Raw genomic sequence first — 22,947 nt, 5'->3', positions numbered from 1 at the left:
CTTCTTAACTGAGCTTTGGTGATTTTTAAAACTGTATTTAGAATTCTGTAAAAGCACTCTTGCACTTTAGGGCATCACGGAGCGGATCTAGCGCTCACGTGACCCCTCACACCGGCGTCCATCGCCGCTGGCCATGCCCACCGCTAGGCCACGCCCTCTTCCCGCCCTTCATAAGCGCCGATTTGCAAGCGCTCGGTTGGGTTGTCTCCTGAGGCGAAAAGCCGGGAGTAGACGCTCTTTGCTTCTTAACTGAGCTTTGGTGATTTTTAAAACTGTATTTAGAATTCTGTAAAAGCACTCTTGCACTTTAGGGCATCACGGAGCGGATCTAGCGCTCACGTGACCCCTCACACCGGCGTCCATCGCCGCTGGCCACGCCCACCGCTAGGCCACGCCCTCTTCCCGCCCTTCATAAGCGCCGATTTGCAAGCGCTCGGTTGGGTTGTCTCCTGAGGCGAAAAGCCGGGAGTAGACGCTGTTTGCTTCTTAACTGAGCTTTGGTGATTTTTAAAACTGTATTTAGAATTCTGTAAAAGCACTCTTGCACTTTAGGGCATCACGGAGCGGATCTAGCGCTCACGTGACCCCTCACACCAACGTCCATCGCCGCTGGCCACGCCCACCGCTAGGCCACGCCCTCTTCCCGCCCTTCATAAGCGCCGATTTGCAAGCGCTCGGTTGGGTTGTCTCCTGAGGCGAAAAGCCGGAAGTAGACGCTGTTTGCTTCTTAACTGAGCTTTGGTGATTTTTAAAACTGTATTTAGAATTCTGTAAAAGCACTCTTGCACTTTAGGGCATCACGGAGCGGATATAGCGCTCATGTGACCCCTCACACCGGCGTCCATCGCCGCTGGCCACGCCCACCGCTAGGCCACGCCCTCTTCCCGCCCTTGAGGCCTCCTATATCAAATGTGCATTTACAGAACGCGGCCGGACGGGGCTAGGGGCACGACCCCATGCCAATTTTATCTCATACTCCTCTGAGGAGCTTACCACCCTCCAAGGCCATTGGCCACTCTCTGATTCCGTCCGTAGGCACATTGTCTCACTAGGGCTTGTCCCTTCCTCCACTCTTACACTGCCGTCCTCTCTGCCCGCCCCTCCGCCACAATGCCCTCCCCCACCCGACCCCCTTCCTCCTACTCCGTCATTATCTATTCTCTTACTTAACACCAGGTCAGCGGTCAAGCACCATTATGAGCTCTTTGTCCTGCTCGATTCTGAGAAGCTTGACTTACTGCTCTTGACCGAAACCTGGTTCTGTGATTCTTCCCTTCCCGTTCTCTTGGCTACCCTCCCCCCCTCCTACGTGGCCTTACGCGCCGATCGCCCGGCAGGTAGGGTTGGCGGTGGTGTGGCGATAATCGCTCGGTCGGAACTAAATTTTCAAACCCTCCCCTCTCCCCCCATTCCTCCCACTGAATTCCTTACAGTCCGCTCCCTCGCCTTCTCCCCCCCCATCACCTGTCTCCTAATGTACCGCTCTCCCCAGTTCTCGCCTCTGTTCTTGCCGGCATTCCACGACCTACTGGCCAACATGGTGGTCAACTATGCATCGGTCTTGGTGCTAGGGGATTTCAATTACTGGCCCTCGGACCCTTCTGAGTGCACTGCCTCGAAAGAATTCACTGAGTCTCTTACATCTCTGAATTTTGTGTCGCACATTTCTGTCCCCACTCACTCTCATGGTCATATACTCGACCAGGTCTGGTCCCTCAACCTTCCAGTCTCCCCGGTGACGGTTTCCCCCTGTCCTTGGTCCGATCATGCCCTTATTTCTTTCTCCATCTCTCTCAACCCGGTATCCAAAGTCCCCCATGCCAAAAATACCTGGGCGCGGAATTGGAACAGAGTTGATTTTCCCACACTTACTTCTCACCTTCGGAACTCTACCCCGACCCTCTCTGGTCTTCCGTCCGACTCTCAAGCCAACACTATCAATGCTTGGTTGGCTAGAGTTTGTGACTCAGTGGCTCCCCTGCGTCGCATTTCCATCCGGCGACCCAAGGAGTCGAATAGGTGGTTCAATGACCACCTAAAAGAACTAAAACTGTCCGTTCGACAGGCAGAAAGACACTGGAGAAAAAATTACTGTCCCTCACTCAAAACCCTTTATCTTACATCACTCGCCGATTACAAGACCGCAATCCTCGCCGCCAAAACCTCTTATTTTTCAACAAAAATAATGTCTGCTGAAAATAAACCCAGGGAGATCTTCGGTATAGTGCAGGACCTGGACTATTCCGATAGAGCTTCACCTCAAATCCCCCCATCCCAGCCTCTATGCAACCAAATAAATACTTACTTTCTCGACAAGATCGCTACCATTAAGGCCAACATCCCCCCCCCCCCGTCTGCTTTTGTTGATCCTTCTCCTCCTACTATTCAAAATCTTCTCACCTCCATCCCTCCCCTCACTGAAGAGGTATTCCTGGAGATACTCCCCAAAGTAAAGTCAGGTTCCCCGGCAGACATCTGTCCGGCGCGAATCCTGCAACAAATCTACTCCTCCTGTCTTGAACCCCCCATTACCTTCCTTAACAGCTCCCTAGCGCAGGGAGTAGTGACCCCTGCGCTCAAATCAGCCACCATAGTGCCCATTTTAAAGAAGCCTGGCGCCGACCCATCCATCTCAGCCAACTACCGCCCCATTTCCCTGCTGCCCTACCTGGGCAAGGTGCTGGAGCGCTATGTCACCGCGGTATTCAGCACCCACGTAGAGGCTAATGGGGGATTGGCTTCCCGCCAGGCTGGCTTTCGACCTAGGCATTCGACTGAATCATTCGTGGTATCAGTCCTGGACAACCTCAGGAAGGGTATGGATCACAACAAACACCAGGCGCTGGTACTCCTCGATCTCTCCGCCGCATTTGACACGGTGGACCATACCATCTTACTGTCCCGTGTCAAGGCGGCTGGAATTGAGGGATCAGCCCTGTTGTGGCTTTCCTCCTTCCTGAGGGACCGCACCCAGGCGGTCCAGCTAGGAGACTTCACAACCACCCCACTCCCCGTCACGTGTGGTGTCCCCCAGGGCTCTTCCTTGTCTCCCCTACTATTCAATCTTTATATCTTTCCCCTCATTTTCGCTCTTCAGCAGCTGGAGGTCACCGTGTACAATTACGCGGATGACCTCCAGCTCATCATTGACTTATCCTCCTCTCCCCTCTCTGTCTCTAGCTTCCAGCACACCATGACATTCATCAGGGACTGGATGAACCACAACCATCTCAAGTTGAACCCGGATAAAACCGAGTTGGTTCTTACCGGGGGTTCTTCCAGTCCCTGGAACTCTCTCTTCTGGCCCCCATCCCTTGGTCCCGCCCCCACTCCTTCTACCACGGTCAAAACACTGGGGTTTAAAATGAATAATCAACTCACCCTTCACTCTCAAATCAGCTCTGTAGTTTCCTCCTGCTTCCTCACCCTCCGAACTATCCGCACTGTCGCTCGTTTCTTTTCCCCCCAGGCACTCAAAATGATCATGGCCACTCTAGTGATATCACGGCTGGACTATGCCAACGCCCTCTACAATGGCATACCAGCATACAGTCTAAGGAGGCTTCAGATGGTCCAAAACCAAGCTGCCCGGTTGGTTTTTGGTCTCCCACGCTACCACCACTCCACACCCCTCCTCAGGGAGCTCCATTGGCTCCCTGTCAAGGAACGTTCCTTGTTTAAAACCACCTGCATGGTTTTCCAGGCCCGTCAAGGCACCGCCCCCGCCTTTATTTCCTCATTAATAAAAGAATACGTTCCCCCCAGAGAACTTCGTTCCTCCTCCAAGTCCCTTCTTCAAATCCCACGTTTCAGACGCAAAAAGTGGGGTGGGTCCAACTTTTCTACCTTAGCCCCCACTTTCTGGAACTCCCTCCCAGACCACCTTCGTGCGGCCACCCATTATGTATCCTTCCGTAAGGAACTAAAAACGTTTCTTTTTAAACAGGCCTTCCCTGTGTAACCTCCCTTCCTGGCTCTACCACTGGTTCCTACTTTGTCTCTGTAGCCAATACCCTCCACTAGCGCCAGGAAACCGTTCGGTGCACGCTGCGCTTTATAAATGTTTTAAATTAAATTAAATTAAATTAAATTAGCAAAGGCACATCGGGCTACCAGTCCATACAATTTTGCCAAGTTTGGTGGAAATCCATTCAGCCGTTCGGGCTAAAAGTGAAATCGACCGCCCTATGGAAATTAACATGGGGAAAACGCGTTTTGGGACCCCCCTTTTATCTCGGCCCCCGCTTGACGAATGCCCCCCAAACTTTCAGGGAAGTACCTGAACGCCGTGAGGCCATTTTGAGGAAATTTTCAGTCAGATTCGTCAACCGGCGCCAAAGTTATTCCAAATAGAATTTTGAGGTTTAACATTGAAAAAAATCCTAACTATAACTACCTACTGGCGACCGCCAGTAGGATATATATATATATATATATATATGAATTCCAACCGGAAAGTTTGTGCAACGCCTTCACACAAAACCCAGTGCGCAGACACAGGTGAATGAATCCACAGCCAGACTTACTTAGGATATTCTTCTTCCTTTATTGCATTTTAAAGTGCAGAGGTGCAACACACTGCCAAACAGACGTGTTTCGGGCGCGAACGCCCTTGCTCACTGTCAGCGGGTAAGCGGTTTACAATCCATTTAAATAATACATTACTTAATTGTTTCATCGCGCCAAAACCTCCTCATGAGGTCAAGTGACATAGACAGAGGACTACAATGTAAACTGAGTGCTGATGCACCTTGCAATTAGTTCGGCCATTTTGGAATGGTGACCAAATATATATAACCAAAACATGCCGTTGCTGTTCAGCGCTTAATGTGACAACAATTCATAAGAATCAACAGATGCTATTAAGGACAAGGGTATAATTAAAAGGAAATATCTGATCTAAAGTGCAAATGCATAAATACTGTAACTGTGCAAATATTACATGTGCAAATACGCAAGGTTCTTTTTCCTGTGCAAATACGCAACATATTATCTGTACAAATACGATTACAGTACAATTATTGTAATTTCATTTATGTACACAATATTAAAATCAATTCCTTCCAATATACTGCTAGTACCCTTGTTGATAATTATCACAATTTTTAGAAAAAAGAGAGATTCCATTGGTTATCACATTTTAGCAATACTCGACATATTAAGACTTCTATTATTGCAATCCTTTCACTTGACCCGTGGAATTTAAGATTGGAGATCAATGCTACGGCTTAATAAATATTGGACATCTTGAGAATAATGTATTACCATACCGCTTTAAAAAGTTCAAAGAAAAATTATTAAAGGTGAGGGAGTGCTGAGATGTCCTACTTGAATAGACAGGAAGACATCAATGGGTATGGGAAACAAAAAATAATTAACTAACTAAACCGTTTCAGTTACATTAAAATATGCTAACACATAAAGTTCCAATTGTATATGACATCACTGATGACATCTCAAATTACATCACTGATGACATCTCAAATGACATCACTGATGACATCACTGATGACATCTCATTTGACATTACTGATCACATCCCTGATGACATCATTAATGTGATAATACGGTGAACCTCTTCAGACTCTAATATAATCTTAGATACACTCAGAGTAAATAGACACTCACAGACTGTCACTCATCCATGGAGTTACTCACACACCTAGTCAATCATGAAAAGAATCAATCACACTTCCATTTCTTCAACTATACAGTTATACACACCTTACTTATTCAAACATATACTAACACATATTTACTCTCTTATACAATCCCTGATACAAGTTCACAATGATCCATACAGCCACTCACAAATTCACTGGCTCTTATGCACAGTTATTTATATATGTCAACTCTCACATGTACTGTGTTTTACATATGTACATACTTTGACATGTAGCACTGAGATATCCATTCACTCAACAATACACTCATGCACACAGTCAACCGCCCATACAGCTGTTTCCACATGCACTTTTGAACCCATACATCTAGTGAATCAACTGCTCACACATCTATGCACAGAGTCATACACCTCCCAGCCACCCACACACACACTCAGTCTCCCATACAAATGCTTGGGCAACCAATCAATAACCCATATACTTAATCATAAAGCTACTGATCAACACATGCAGCAGTTTACAGTACAACAGACATAATGATGCACAAATTAAGACAGTTTAGTCACTAACCCATGCACTCAGTGAGACACATTTAATCACTCACTCATACAGTCAGTCATGAACCTACTAAATCCTTCCTCCAGACACTTATACATCCACTCATTCTTCAATATGTAAGACATATTTTGACTTTACAGAAACACACAGTCACTGGATGTTGTCATCAGTGATGTCATCAGTGATGTCATTTGAGATGGCATCAGTGATGTCATCAGTGATGTCACTGATCATGTCATGAATGATGTAATATGTGACATGATCAGCAGTGGATTGCGGGTGCGCGATATATAATTAGTGCAACTAACTATATATGAAATTTCAATGGTTTTGTGTGAATAAAATAAGGTTTTGTAAATGCTAATTCCTAACTATATATGGTCTATAACCCATGGTTTTTTCAGTGAATTTTTTAAGGTTTTGTAAATGCTAATTCCTAACTATATATGGTCTATAACCTATGGTTTTTTCAGTGAATATATATATATATGTATGTATATATATGTATATATATATATATATATTTTAACCAAAGAATCGCCGCACTCGCCTTGGTTTTCAGTTTGCAGTTTTATTATTCAAAACGTGACAAAACACCTACGCGTTTCGAACCGTAGTTCGTGTTCACGGTAGCCAATTTGTGTAGTCCCTAGGGACTACACAAATTGGCTACCGTGAACACGAACTACGGTTCGAAACGCGTAGGTGTTTTGTCACGTTTTGAATAATAAAACTGCAAACTGAAAACCAAGGCGAGTGCGGCGATTCTTTGGTTAAAATACAAATCTGGGACACTGCCCTGGTCCCATCGCAAGCACCGGCTGTAACTGCGCTCCCGCTGCGACAGGACAAGTTGTACGCAATATATATATATATATATATATATATATATATATATATATATATATATATATATATATATGTTCAAAGTTCCCAGCTATCGGCCAGGTCCGCAATCACCGGAACACCAACACAGCAAAGAACACGAAGACCCAGAAATCAAGTGAGTTCGTTAATTTAATAGCACCTTCGCCAGCATAACGTTTCGGCCTGCACAGAGGCCTTGGTCACATGACGCCATGGAGAGCGTGGGCAAAATTTAAAGTGCAATTGCTAAAACTTTAAAACATTTGATTGGACAACAGCGTGAAACAAGAAAAAAACATGAAAGACATACTTGTCATGGCACATATTGGGATAATCCCAAAAAATGAACACATCATTCCAAAAAATCATTGGTATTGTAGCATGCCTAGTAGAATGTATCCGAATTGACCTATATAATATAATCAACTATTTAAATATACAAAAATTGCAGATTAAAAAATCATTCCATAATATTTACAAAATAAATACAAGTAACAAGTCCATGGATAAAACAATCTACCACCAATGAACACATCAGCTGCCGCCAATTAGTTCACTCCTTCTGGCATATGTTCGGCATGCTAGTAACAAATGTGTAAGAATCATAGGGGAGGGCGAAAACAAATATAATATTTCTTTTCGACCTCCCTCTAATAGCTGTATAAATACAAACACTATATTCACCCTTTTTCCCCCGATGTGCCCACGTTTTCTTAATAATCTGATATACACGCTTACTGTGTCCAATTACATGTGTGATCAGTGAAAAAATAAAGGTTCAGATTCAAAAGTTTAAAAAACATTCAAATGATTTATGATCTTGTTGTAGGCTGCTCCCAACCTACGCATTTGATGTTAGTGACATAACATAATACCTGGAACCAGACTGAAACGGACAAGCTGCTGCATAACCTACTGAAGATACTGATTAAGTTGGTATGTGCAGTAAAAAACTGTCTTAGGAGCCCCTACATATATTGATGGAATGGTATGGTAATAGAACGGTACACTATGTGACCTGGGCCTGAAAGGCTACGTGGGGGGTATTATCATAGACAAGTGTGGAGATCTTCCGTAGAGTTCAGACCCCAAGGGGCCTTACTGTTCAGCTCTAATATGTACTTAGTCTCCAGAGCTCTAAGAATACCCTCCCTGTCGCCGCCTCTCCTCAAGGGACCCACTGTATCAATTGCATAATATCTGAGAAGTGCACTGTTGTTACCATGACACTCTCTGAAATGCCTAGCAACTGGGTACATGGCGTCACTTGTGTTGATGGCTCTTATGTGCTGGAGCACCCTCTTGTGGACCTGCAATTTGGTACTCCCAACATATCGCAGGCCACACGGGCACTCCAGCATATACACCACGTACTCACTCTTACAGGTCAGCTGTTTGATAATTTTGCGGGGTATAGGAGAGAATGGAGTAATATATTCAGTCTTACTGACTCCATGTAAACAAGCCTTACAACTAGAGCACTTCCTGAAACCTTTGCTCCCTGCAAGCCAGTTCTTTGGCGCGATCACTGCAGGACTTGATTTTACTAATGCATCCTGCATAGAGTATGCTTTTCAGAATGTAATCACAGGTTTCTTTGGCATATGCTCGCCAATAACTGGATCAAATCTAACTAGATCCCAATGCTTGTTCACAATTGTTCTCAATGCCCCATGCTGCCTGTTAAAGGTCCAGATCAATCTGGTTGGTTGCTTGTTCTCATATACAGCGGGTTTCAGCATCTTTTTGTGTACCAGGGTGGTCTCTCGGGATAGGGCATTTGCTTTTGTCATTGCCGCATCTAATATGCTCTCCCTATACCCCCTAGCTAGGAACCTTTGTTTGCTGGCTTGCTGAGCCAGTTTGCACTGGACTTCTGTGCTGCACACTCGCCTGATCCTGAGCATCTCCCCATAGGGGATGCTCCTGATCAGGTGTGGCGGGTGGTGGCTCATAGCGTGAAGCACCGTATTGCCAGCCGTAGGCTTCCTATACAGAGTTGTTTCAAGATGACCCTCAATTATCTTGATCATAACATCCAGAAAGTGGGCTTGGCTCTGACTGATATCTGAGGTAAAAGCCAGGTTATAGTTGTTACAATTCAACCTCTCAATGAACTGGATAGCTTCTGCCTGTGTCCCCCGCCAGATTAAAAATACATCATCGATGTATCTATACCACCGTATGATGTGCTTCATACAGATGTCGTAGTGTTCGCCGAAGAGGACCTGTCTCTCCCAGTATCCCATAAGCATACAGGCATAACTGCGAGAAAAACAGGCCCCCATGGCGACACCTCTAATCTCCTGGTAGTGTTGATTATGGAACATAAAATAGTTGTTGTGTAGGCAGAAACTAATCATGGAAATCAACATTCTGTTGTGTTCTAACAGTTCAATCGGTCTCTGCCCCAGATAAAACTGGATCGCACGTACCCCATTCGCATGTACTATGCTGGTATATAATGATGTAACATCTAAAGTTATTAACCAGTATTCCGGATTCCACTCAATTTCCTTGATCTTTCTAAGAAAGTCACTGGAATCCTGGATGTAAGATGGAAGTCCACAGACGTACTCTTGTAAAAATGAGTCCACATAGATTGTAGTCTTTTCTAAAAGCACCCCACATGCTGAGATAATAGGTCTCCCTGGGGGCTTTGTGGCGTCCTTGTGGACTTTGGGGATGAGGTATAGGACTGGGGTAATGGGGTGATCATTTTTCAAAAACTTTAGTTCGTCCATGCTGAAGAGACCTGATGAACGCCATCCCATCAGCAAGGAATAAAAGTCAAATCGAGCTTTTCTGACCACCCCTACGTCACAATGTTTGTAGCAGTTAATATCATTTAGTTGATGGAGTGCTTCCTCCATACACAAACTTCTTGGCCACAATACGACGTTGCCACCTTTGTCCGATTGACGTACAATCATGTTGCCATCTTTTTGGATTTTGTTAACGAGATCAGTATATTTCTGGTTTTGCCTGTATTTATGTTTTTTGATTTTAAGCGTCTTTTCATATAGGTCCTTTATCCCCTGAGTTGCTGCCTCATGAAAAATGTCAATGTTATCATATGTCATAAGTGGCGTGAAGGTGGAACGTGGTTTGAACTTTGTTTGGCTGCTTAGATTAGTGATTGGTTGATCCTGTACACTCTGTGAGACTGATTGTTCTAATCTCAATGCATCCATATCCTGCATTAGTGGTACATCATTTGCTGCCAAACCCAGCCTTGTTGTTGTGTTCTCAATTCTCATCACATCTCAGCACATCACATAAAAAGTATTGTTATTAGCGCAGAGAAAAATTAGGATGCACATAAAAAGGGAAAAAGGCTAAAGAATGGAAAGGAAGAAAAATAGGCAAAGTAAGCAATTGCCTCAGAAACCTCGGCACTGAAGTGCACTTCTATCTATTTAGCCGGTTACACATATGATCAAATTCTGTAGCTCACATTGCAAAATGGCCAATGGCTGAAGTAAGCCGACCCTATTTATATATAAGTTATTTTGACTACATGTTGCTGCCGAAACAACTAAAGCTTTCTCTCTGCCAGACATCAGTAATAGGAAGAGCATATGTGATTTAAATACCTACCTTGATTTCCACCTTAACTTGCTACTGAGATGTTTCATAAACTTAATAAATGTATCAGCAATATATAATGGAATACTGTAATCTACAAAAGAAATGCCAAATCTTTCACTGTTGATTTAGACAAATATCTGGTTTCACCCTCGATTAATTATTTGGTTTTTTTCTAGGAATGCCATCAGAAACAACTATTGCCATATGTTCTATGATTTTTGGAGGAATTTTTGAAAAATTCCCTAAATTAAAGGTGTGTTTTGCACATGGAGGTAAGCAGTCGTTTAAATCAAACTTGCCTAAGTCAATGACTGTTTGGAAACTGGTGTTGTTGATACTGCGTTCTTCTGGGGAAGGGTTTGTGTTTTACCATCCCCTTACTCATTGATATGAATCGTTTCATACCACGTTAAATCTCTAGTTATAACATGGTTACGCTGGATAACTCAAAGGTTTGAAAAAATATGTAGAACAATTTCAAATATTGCTCTGATTTTTGTTTAATTAAAGATCAGTCCCAGCCTTTCTTTATTCTGAATTTAGAAAATACATTTTCGGGCAAAATAATTCAATTTCACACGTATCATGTATGTGTGACGATGAATGAAATGAAATGAAATGAAAAGCAGTTTTATATAGCGCAGCAGTTGCCCTGAGGCGTCCAGGCGCTAAAACTAGAACAGTGTCTTCCAGAGAGACGATCCAGGAAGGATCCGAATTAGTTAAACAAGAAGGTCTTGAGCTGTTTACGGAAACTTGCCAAATTGGAGTTGCTTCTCAGATGACATGGAAGAGTGTTCCACAGTCTGGACGCGTTGTAGGCAAAAGAGCGGCCTCCTGATCTAGCTCTGTAGATCCTAGGGACTTTTGCCAAGAAGGCATTTGATGAGCGAAGTGATTTATTGGGCTGATAGGGGAGGATTAGGGCATGATTGATTTCTGGGCCTGTCTTCCAAAAGGCTTGGTGAGCAATACAGAGAGTCTTAAACTTTATTCTATCCCTAACGGGAAGCCAGTGTAGAGTCCTTAGGCCATGCCTTATCGAGGTTCTGCGTGGGAGTCCCAGCAGAGTGCGGGCTGCACAATTTTGTGTCCGCTGCAATTTTTGCAGGCTGTACTCCGGAGCCCCGAGGTACAGTGAGTTGCTAAAGTCAAGGCGGGATTGAATTAGTCCTTGAATCACTATCTGCTTGGCCTCAAAGGGGAGAGGAGGAAGGATTTTTTTAATCGACCTAAGGAGGCCGAAGCAGACCGCAGAAACCTTGGTTGCCTGGGTATTAAAAGTCAACGATTTGTCCAGCCACACTCCCAGACTTTTTATATTATCTCTGGGAGAGGGAGGAGCACCCATGCTCAGAGGCCATAACAGCTCCAAGGTGGTAGGGGCTGCGGGGCCTAGGAGCATGAGCTCCGTTTTATCATCGTTGAGTTTCAGGCAAGACATGGTCATCCAGCTCTTGACCTCCCCCAAGCATGTCGCTAGGTTGGTTTGTGGTTGGCAGTTGTTCCCTTGCACAAGGGAGACCACTAGCTGGGTATCATCCGCATAGGTAATGATGTTAATACCATGCGGACGAACAATCCCAGCCAGTGGCCTCATATATGCATTAAAAAGTGTAGGGCTCAACGAGGAGCCCTGCGGCACCCCACATCCCAGCGGTCTGCTTGAGGAGACGGCCGAGCTTTCAAACACCTGAAAGGTGCGGTCGCTCAGGAAGGACTTAAACCAGCCCAGGGCTTCTCCTGAAATTCCCAGATCGGATAGGCGATTTAAGAGGATTTTATGGTTTACCGTGTCAAAGGCAGCGCTCAGATCGAGGAGGATCACTGCCACTGATCCTCCCCGATCCAAAATCCGCCTTGCCTCTTCAGTCACTGCCAACAGGGCAGTCTCCGTCCCATGTTTAGGGCGGAAGCCCGTCTGGGAGATGTCAAGCAGATGGTTGTGTTCGAGAAACTCAGTTAGAATGATGTTAATATGTTTCTCGAGAATCTTGGCAAACCAGGGAAGCAGTGAAATCGGGCGGTAATTACTCAAATTGCCTGGATCCAGAGTGGGTTTTTTCAGAAGTGCCCGCACCATGGCATGTTTCCAAGCCAATGGCACCAGCCCTGTCTTTATGGAGGAGTTCAAAAGCTCCAAGAGTGTCGGAAGGATGGTGTTGTCAGCTTGGATCAATGCACTGGGAGGGGCAGAGTCCAGTGGGGAGCCGGATTTTACTTGATGCATCAGGAGCCTAAGTGTGTCAAGGTTCATAAGGGTGAAGTTAACCAGAAGGTTCTGAGAAAGATTTCCTAATTTTGTGCCAGGGTCTGATTTAGGAGTGGAAGATTCAATTGCCGGATCCGGGAAAGAGAGATAAATAGTATTTACTTTGTGAAAGAAGAAGTCGACTAGTTCATTACAGCGGGAGGTTGGATTGTGATTGCCTGTCGGGGGAGGTGGAATCGTTGTCAGAGTTTTTAGTATCTTGTATATCTCCTTGGGTTTGGATTTCGCCATCATTATTTTGCCATTGTAAAAGGCAGCTTGAGAGGCTTTAATTTCAGACTTGTACGCCCTAATGGCTTCCCTATAAATGGATTTATCTGTCTCATTAAAAGTCATGCGCCACCTCCTTTCCAGTCTCTTACAGACACGTTTCCTCTCCCTGAGCTCCTCCGAATACCAAGGCGCAGTTTTTTTCTGTCTTTTTGGGCCCGGTGTGCGAAGGGGAAGAGCAGTGTCCAGAGAGTTTGTGATCCATTCGTCAACTAGGTTGCTATTGACAGAGGGGTCAGCGACAAGAATGGGTCTAGTAGTGTTAAGGATGTTGGACCAGTTGTCTATATGTAGCTTAGGCCAGTTACGTGCTTGGCATGGAGTGGGGATAGAGGCGGGGGCATTATGTGTGGTCCAACTAAATGGTACCAGGAAATGATCTGTCCAAGGGAGGTGGCTAATTGTGCCCACCTTAAGACGTTCGCAGTTACTAAATATAGGGTCCAAAAGATGTCCCTTGTTGTGTGTTGGGTGGGAAACAAGTTGCTCTAGTTGCATTGCAGCTAGGCTTGCTGTGATTTCTGTGGCGGTGGTGTCTGAGGTGTTATCAAAATGGACATTAAAATCTCCAAGCAGAGTAAAATTGGAGGGGGCAATAACCAATTCTGCCACTACAGTGGGAAGTGCTGTTTGGAAGGTTTTACAAGACCCTGGAGGGCGGTAAATAAGGATACCGGTAAAACTGTCGTTGGGGGAGAATTCGATAGTGAAAGATAGGCTTTCACAGTCAGAAATAGACTCCGGGGAGTAGCGACATGTATAAGTGTCCTTAAATATAATGGCGACACCGCCACCTTTACCCTTAGGGCGGTCTAAGCGGGCTATTTGATAGCCTTGTGTAAGGGCTTGAACCACATCCGGTTCAGAATCTTGGGTAAGCCAGTTTTCAGTCATGAACATAGCGTCAGGGGCAAGTTCGTCCAGCAGTAGAGCTATTTCCACGCTGTGTTTTGGAATGGACCTGCAGTTGAGAAGGAACATGCGATAGTCTCTAAGGGCAGGTTTGGTCGAAGGTTTGATAATCTCAGTATTACAAAACGGGCAGCGGTGAGGGGTTTCTGGAGGGTGGAAATGATGTCAGCAGCTTGCTGAGGTGGGTGGACGAAGTTGGAGTAGCAGATCCCCGTTATACATCAACCTATTTTTAATGAAAGGAGCAGGGGGGGTGGCCCCTGGTCCCGGTCGGGCGCGGACGGGCGCAGACGGGCCCGCCTTTGGCGCGCCTTCGGCGCGCCGCCGGCACGCCCGCTGCGCCCGCCCGCTGCGCCGGCGGGGAAGAGACTCCATTATATGGGACCCAAGATAGGGGGTGGAGCTGCAGGGAACAGCTAGTGCGCTCACCTCTTCACGCCTAAGATGGCGTCTAGCCCTGTGCGCGCCTGCGTGAGAGCGGGGTTCGAGCCCCGGCGAGGGAACAAGGAAGTGAGTGAAAAAAACAATAAGTGCAATTGTAATAATCACAATTGCCAGTTGCACAGAGTAACAGTTTTAAAATGCGTTTTTTTAAAAAGATTCAGAGCCTACCCCCGGCTTCCGCCTCAGGGGACAACAATTCTAGCAATGCGAGTCTGCGCCAGCGCACCTTAAGTACTTCTAAAGGGCGGGCTGCAGGGAACAACTAGTGCGCTCACCTCTTCATGCCTAAGATGGCGTCTAGCCCTGTGCGCGCCTGCGTGAGAGCGGGGTTCGAGCCCCGGCGAGGGAACAAGGAAGTGAGTGAAAAAAAACAATAAGTGCAATTGTAATAATCACAATTGTCAGTTGCACAGAGTAACAGTTTTAAAATGCGTTTTTTTAAAAAGATTCAGAGCCTACCCCCGGCTTCCGCCTCAGGGGACAACAATTCTAGCAATGCGAGTCTGCGCCAGCGCACCTTAAGTACTTCTAAAGGACGGGCTGCAGGGAACAACTAGTGCGCTCACCTCTTCACGCCTAAGATGGCGTCTAGCCCTGTGCGCGCCTGCGTGAGAGCGGGGTTCGAGCCCCGGCGAGGGAACAAGGAAGTGAGTGAAAAAAACAATAAGTGCAATTGTAATAATCACAATTGCAAGTTGCACAGAGTAACAGTTTTAAAATGCGGTTTTTTAAAAAAGATTCAGAGCCTACCCCCGGCTTCCGCCTCAGGGGACAACAATTCTAGCAATGCGAGTCTGCGCCAGCGCACCTTAATAAAAGTGTGCTGACATACAAGTATTTTTGAGATGTGTTTACATTTCATTTTATTTTCTGTGTACAATTATTTTTAACATGACGCATGTAACGTCTTGCATGTTATAATTTCTGAGATAGTTAGATGCTAGCCTCTTCGATTGCAGCAAATGCTTGGCATATTCCCTTATCACCAGTCATAATAAATACTGGATACAATGTCTTGGTGCATGGCAGATCTGGATAGTAGCTTTAATCCGGACTTCTACACATGCTGACTTCACCCTCACTGCTTGCAGTGACCCAAAGGCATCCATAAAAACATATAATGAACGCATGGATACTGCAATTTTCTACAGTCTGGTTTACAAATACATCAGTGACTGGAGCAGACGGAAGCCAGGAGATTGCTTTTCTTTATACTTCTGTACACACACAGCGGTCAACAGATGGCCTGCTGTCCACAGAGACAGCAGAACCACTTCCGCAGTGTGACTTCATAGCCAATGCTTACTGGCCCTTGTAATTTCGCATCACTTAGGAATTACAAGGCTGTGGTTCACTAAATACACGCATGCTAACTAACCATTGAATGATTTTTAAGTTAAAAAAAAACCTTTATCAAGTATAGTTCAGATAAATATTCATATCTGTGTGACACTTAACATTAAAACGCAAAATAATATTTTTATTATACGACAGAATATAAATATGAAGCAATACAACCATACCATTTTAACAATAAAAACAACATACATCAACCAGAGGCAACAAGAGACTACCAAAAGTAGCAATTTTGGCAACGTTGTTTAAAAACGGCCAAAAACGTTGGGGAAAGAATATCTTTTATTGTATATGCAGAGATACAACATGTAGAAGCTTTTACTGCTAGTACTGTGTGATATATATATATGAGAGTAAAATAATATGAAATACCGTGAAAAAGATGCTACAAAAACAAATCCAGACGAATAAACATGTGAAGAGAACCTTTGAATGCTTTAACACAAGCCAAGGAAAGAGGATGATGTACAACAGTATAAAACAAGCATTGGCAAAGCCACTAGGTCTGGATTTCATGTGCTAACATATGCAGTAGCATTACTACATTACACCGAGGCACACCGGATGGAGCCAATAGTAGTGAAAAGAGAGGGGTATGCTTGTGAAATAGTCCGTCTTTTAGTTCAATGCAAGCTACTCTAGTGGAGGAGTAAGGACACATCCATACAGACAATAGCACTAGGTAAGAGACTAATACTCCATTGGCCTGAACCAAGACATAATTGGCAAAGTCACAGGTCACAAGCCATGGTTGAAAAAGGCTGGTTGAAGAAAGCTAGTCATGAATGCGCTGACCCAAAGTCCATTCTATTTGTATTATGTTTTGACAACACCCCGTCCAAAAAACTGCACGGTATTGTGAAAATAGAAATGTCAATATGGTGCGGGAAGAAACTGCTTTTGCATTTGTCTCTCCCTGTCATCTTGACAATGACATAACTGGTATCACTATTTGGAAAGGAAGGGGACCCCTACTTCTAATGTCGTCACTACTAGTAGGGAATAAATTAAACAATTTTTTGAAAGAACGAACAGTAGTGAACATGGTCATTAAGCCAAGAAACCCAAGAACAACTATAAATACATAAAATGAGTATTGTGACATGTAAACAAAATTAGTCGAAACCAGTCTTACTGTTTATATTCAAAATAGTATATGTGATTTATTTAAATATTTTCTTCATTTTTGTTAAGATTTTCTTTTATAAAAATACCTATAAATCATTAAAAAATCAATGACATACATTTAGTGATTTTAGAAAATTTTCTAAACATAATCAAACATAGAAGAAGGAAAGAGGGGGGAAAAAAGAATGCAAAACAACACAAATGACTATGGTGGTAATTCGGGCTAGTGGAGTAAGCAAAGCGGTGGATGGAGACTCACAGTCTCCATCCACTATGTTTAGATAATTTTCTAAAATCACTAAATGTATGTCATTGATTTTTTAATGATTTATAGGTATTTTTATAAAAGAAAATCTTAACAAAAATGAAGAAAATATTTAAATAAATCACATATACTATTTTGAATATAAGCAGTAAGACTGGTTTTGACTAATTTTGTTTACATGTCACAATACTCATTTTATGTATTTATAGTTGTTCTTGGGTTTCTTGGCTCAATGACCATGTTCACTACTGTTCGTTCTTTCAAAAAATAACTGGTATCACTTGCAGCAAAAAGGCGCCCAAGAAGTCCTGGTCCGGAGTAAGCATGGGCGAATTTTGCGAATCTGGAGTTCGCGAATTTGCGTATTTGCGAACTCGTAATCTGCAAAATCCGCGAATTCTCGCGAATTTGCAGATTTTTAAATTTTTTTGGGTGTTCGCAAGGGTTTCTGCCAGTTCGCGAGGGTTTTGTACCAGTTCGCAATTGCGAACTTACTTGTCGGCTCGCAACGTTCACGACTATGTTGTTTCTACGTCTGGTTCATCATCACAGGTTCCCAGCACACTCTGTTTCACCACTGCCACCCTCTGGTACATCAATGCCACCCTCTGGTTCATCATCACTGTAGATTATGGGGGGGAAAAGCAAGCACACCTGCCCTGCTTCAACTGACATGAATTAATTTGGGGTTGATTTAATAATGTGTCACTGTTTTAAAATTCCAGTCTGGCACCTGCTTCCTTATCTGTAATTTGCTTTCTGTTGCAGTGCAATTTTTTTTCAGGACCTTTGTGGCCTACTTGTAGCTATTCTATGAGCCTGCTGTGAGGGTCAGAGCAGGGTCATACAATTGTTGCAACTAGCAACTGAACTCTGGAGGGGCCCCAGTCAGGAAGCACTACAGGGAATGGTTACTATTACTAATGATGAGTTTGAACTTTTGCACCTGCTGAGTGCTTTCAGGTTTGCAAAATTTGTTTTTCTGCAGAACAGCAACTGTAATGCCCCAAACAAACATAGGCAACTGAACTCTGGAGGGGGCCCTCAGGAAGTACTACAGGGAATGGTTACTAATGATGAGTGAACTTTTGCACCTGCTGAGTGCTTTCTGCAGAACAGCAACTGTAATGTCCCAAACAAACTTACTTATGAAAGTTGATTTCTAATCCAAAAGTGATCCAAAGAGAGTCAAGGCCTCAAATTCAAAAAAGTGCAGGCAAATGTCAACCTGAGGAGTTATTCTGATAAAAATCATCATTTTCAGAAGGTCTATGCTGCTTGCTAGTGGATTTCTTGTGCAGAATTGCAAATTTTGTAATTTTGCGAGTGCGAGATTGTTGCTGCCCGCCGCACCTACATGTTCGCAATTGCGAACTTTCGCGATGCGTCTCCAAACTCCCGCAGGATCCCGCAGCAAGATCCAAAATGGCGCAGCACTCGCAAAATATCGAGAAAAACAACTCGGCAAACGCTGAATGACGGTAAGTGAACGTCGCACGCCGCAAAATTGTATCACCAAGAAAAAAAAATCCGCTGCGTGCGAATTTGCGGATTTTCGGTAAATTCGCGAGAGTTCGCGGATTGCGAATTTACCGAAAATCCGCAAAATCCGCGAGCGGAACGGATTTTCCGCCCATGCTTAGTCCGGAGCCCTCGGTCATGTTATGTTAGATTTTATTTATGTAGAAAAACATACGCTTTTTTGTGCTCTTGGATTTAACATTATCACTAGTGTGGAAAATAAAGAAAATAAGAAATCCAACAGAAAAAATTATATTTTTTTAAGAGTTTTCCAAACTTTATAAAACAGCTCTTTGATCTAAAATTGACGGTGAGGAACTTTGCTGCTTTGACTGCTCCGTTGATTCCTAAGTTATGTAGTGACTTGGATGGAGAGGGGTATAGCCCCATAGTTGAGGACCAAACCACAATACCCCATGAGGTGAAAGTGTTCTGATGATTGAGCTCACAATTTTGTCAGGAATGAGTTTTATAAAATTCACTACCATCCACCATCTAATGAATGTTATTGTATTGTCTAATTAATTATGTTTCGATTTATCTGATGCTTATCCATGTGCTTTGGGGAGGTCAAAAATATGCTGGGTAAAATTGACGTACAGACATACAGATTGGCTCCTACTTGATGGGAAGTGTAAGTAAAAGGTCAAACATAGATGTTGAAAAGAGAGTGAACAAAACTGAAGGCCTTCTTACAAGTTTTGTGGTTCGGCCGCCATAGGACCACGTACGCCCCAGCCAGCAGCTCACCGCAAGTATCCAAAATCTGTGATATTTCGAGTTGACCACAGGGTCGTCAGTGTGGAGGCGGTGATCTTGCAGAGGTGGTGAGTAATTTTCCCAAATATATTGATGTCGGTTTGTGCATTTCGATTCCAGATGTGTTGGATGCACACATATGCATGATATATGTGGAAAAAAACTATATACCCATTGCCGGACTTCAGCCCATATGTGGGCAGTCCTGGCAATGGGTATATGGTATGAAAATGACTTACCTGTAGATAGTTACAAACAAGGTTGTAATCTATGGCATGAGGATCCTGCTGTGTAGGGGGACCTGGAAAAAAAGATTCACATCTGAATCTGCCTAGAAGAACAAGAAAAGGATGAGTACGCACACCAATTCCTTGGCCATCTACACCTTGAAGCAGGAGGTCAGACCGCCATGGTCCACTCGTGGAACAAGCAACTCGTAATACGGATGGCGGTGCCGCACCCCTGTACCTCCCTATGGCGGCTGCCTTTCCCCGACCGTGAAAACCGTCAGTCGCTGGCGGTCTCTGCAGTCCAGTGGCGGTCTCTGCAAAAGCAGTCTGCCCAACTCATAATACGGCGGGCGGTACACAGAGTTCTCCACACCCGCACCTCTACCGCAATATGGTGTGCCACATGACTGTCAACTCGTAATAAGGCCCTGAAACTTGAGCTACGCCACAGCAAAGTGCTGGAGGGCGGGAGTCAAAAGAACCAAGACAACCTGAGAGCTTTGATTAAAAAGTACTGCAGCCAACTGTTCACCTTGCCCAAGTTCAACAGCTTCATGATATGTAATTAGGATGATATGATCGATGGTGCTGATGTTTGCTAACCATTCCAGAACTGACAGTGCTCCAAACTAACCTTGGTCCACTTTAAGTCTAAGATTCTCATTCAGAGCCAGAACCACCAGTTCTCTAATATTGCATGGTCTAAGGTCAACTTGAAAACTATCCAGATGTGTTCTTCCATAAATTCCCGAATTTAAAAAAAGGCACTTTTTTTGTATTATTTTTGGAAAATATGTCAAAGGGACTTTCGTTTCAAATTATTTGGATCCTTTTGTGCTGAAACATGATTGGTTGAACAATCGGTTTTTTTCCACTCACCCACGATTAAAACACACCCCATTGTGGTTTGGAATACATTAATGCATTCCAAAGCAGTCACACCCCAATATCATAATAGTCTTCCCACTTACTGTAGGGCTATGGCTGCAGCCTAAAAAGTCATACTTATCTTTTTGCAAAGAAAATTGTTTAAAGAAGAGCAGATTGTTTTCCAGCATTCAGTTGTGGGTGGCGGTACTCCCCAGGAGTGGTAGATGTGGTGGAAGGGGGATTATAGTCCCGGACCAGACAAGTAGACCATTTTCTCCAGACTTATGAACCTGCTACCATGAAAGCAACTGTGTGTAGAAGTACAGCACAGCCCCTGCTGAATCTTGCAGCACTATGGGGAGCATACAACGCTCCCTGGTCTACCTAACACTAACATGATCCGTTGACATTCCAACCTCAACAAGCACTCCCACTGAGCAGGCAGAACTTTTCAGGGATTTTGTTCCTGGAATTGTGACAAAACAACTCTATGTGGTTACTTCACATCTGGTGACAAATATTGTAATTGTCATATTTGTATGTGGGGATACTATCTCGTACTTGATTTTCTGACCCCTTGTTGCAAAATGGGTTCTGCCCATTCAGTATGCCTGGATTTTTACAGTGGGTGAGTCTCACCACATGTGTCTCACCCACAGTAATTACAGGGTCAATAGACTACATTTGTTTATCACCAGTGTTGGCCTGTCACTGCACAGCTAGGGTAAGGGGCACTTGGCTGGTTACACGTGGACCATTGTGCACATGCGTGTTAACACAAGTGTGACCTGCTTGTGTGAGACTAGTGTTGTGCGAAGCCCGGCAACTGTGCACAGGTAGCCTGATGAAGTGGAGACTCTGCAGAGTGAGATATTGATTTGGGGTAGGTCCTTTAACTTTAGTGGGCACTCACAGGGCAAGTCAGTATGATTTACTATTTTGTGTGCATTGACACTTTATTATACATACCGGGGAAAATATGCTTTAGAGTGCAGTTTTGCTTCCCTTAGGTCTCCAAAGTCCTGTGAGATATGAAACTGAGTGCAAAGTGTGCACCCAGTTCACATTTGCAGGTCCCAAGATCATACATGTGCATTTTATGGGTTATCCCAAAATGTAATATTTTTCTTGCTCAGGATCAGATCCCAGGCCTTTCGTCACCCTGCTGGGCCAAGTTAATTATATTTCTCCCCAGCTGAAGGAACAAAGGCCTCCCACAGAAAAAGGAGTAATTAACAATGCTTCCCTCTGCTCCTGAGTAGGAAGAGATAGGGAACAAAAGCAGCATCTGTTAATTAACTGTCACACTGTACTAGGGCTGTGGATATCCCAGGTCCACTCAATAAAGGAGGAGGCCAAGAGAACTGGACCCCACACAGGAGGGGGCTTCTCTTTGATGTTTTAGTGGGTACGGCACTGGTAGTGATGTCAGCGAGAGGCAGAGCTGAGACCCCCAGAGCAATTGTGACCAGTGAGTCCTGGATGATACCATCTTGAACTGTTCCAACATGCTGTTGAAGAGGGTTAAGTCAGGGGTGCAGAGGTGATGTGGAACCCTAGGATTGGCCGGGGGTACCTGGGTACTAAAACCTTCAACCCCCTTTTAATAAATGTTGCACAAGGGAGAGAAAAAGCTGTTTGTGCTGTTTGAGCTTTTTGCTGCTAGACCCTGGGACTGCAACAGCAATGGACAAATGGAAGGAGAAAGCCCTGATGCCAAAAAGGGATTAAGGACTTTTCCCCAGTTGACCCCAAGACCAGTGGGTCTCTCAAAGGGCCATTGAAGCTGGCCGACTTTCACCCCCTGAGGATGAGGACCAGTTGGGGGGAAAATCTGGACTTCCAAGACTAGATTTGCCCTACAGCAGGGAGTGCAGCACACTATAAGAGTTGAATATGGTTCATTTTATGTGGCCTGAAGGTGTATAAAGAAGATATAGGGAGTGTAGCACTACCCAGGGGCTGGTTCTATGGTTGTATTTGATGTGATCTGGAAGTGGCACCCTCTACGGGCTCATTTTATGGTTGCATTTGATGTGGCCTGAATGAATATATAAAGGCACACTGACATGTTATGTTCATTTTAAATGTTTTACTGATATAATAATACAGACAGTAATTACTGATCAAGGTTGATATGATTTAGTGATGGTTCACTGAAAAAATAGTGAAGTTAAAAATATAGAAGTTAAAAATAGTGATGCAAAAATATAGAATGCAAACATATCGACTCCCTATACTCAAACAGGTAAGTTAAAAAATATCGGGAAAAAATATTGA

General features: G+C 44.2%; 1 protein-coding gene across 1 annotated transcript in view; it reads left to right on the top strand.

The window, feature by feature from the left end:
• Nucleotides 1–22,947, top strand: part of ACMSD (aminocarboxymuconate semialdehyde decarboxylase) — a 729,028-nt gene that overhangs the window by 497,532 nt on the left and 208,549 nt on the right. Inside the window, exon 7 of the mRNA XM_086957308.1 lies at nt 10,817–10,912. Within this exon, the coding sequence (XP_086813434.1) occupies nt 10,817–10,912 (96 nt within the window). The remainder of the gene's footprint in view (nt 1–10,816; nt 10,913–22,947) is intronic.

Source organism: Lissotriton vulgaris, chromosome 2_1 (assembly GCF_964263255.1).
Source record: "Lissotriton vulgaris chromosome 2_1, aLisVul1.2, whole genome shotgun sequence".
Lineage (NCBI taxonomy): Eukaryota > Metazoa > Chordata > Amphibia > Caudata > Salamandridae > Lissotriton > Lissotriton vulgaris.
This window is presented reverse-complemented; position numbering and strand designations above follow the sequence as displayed.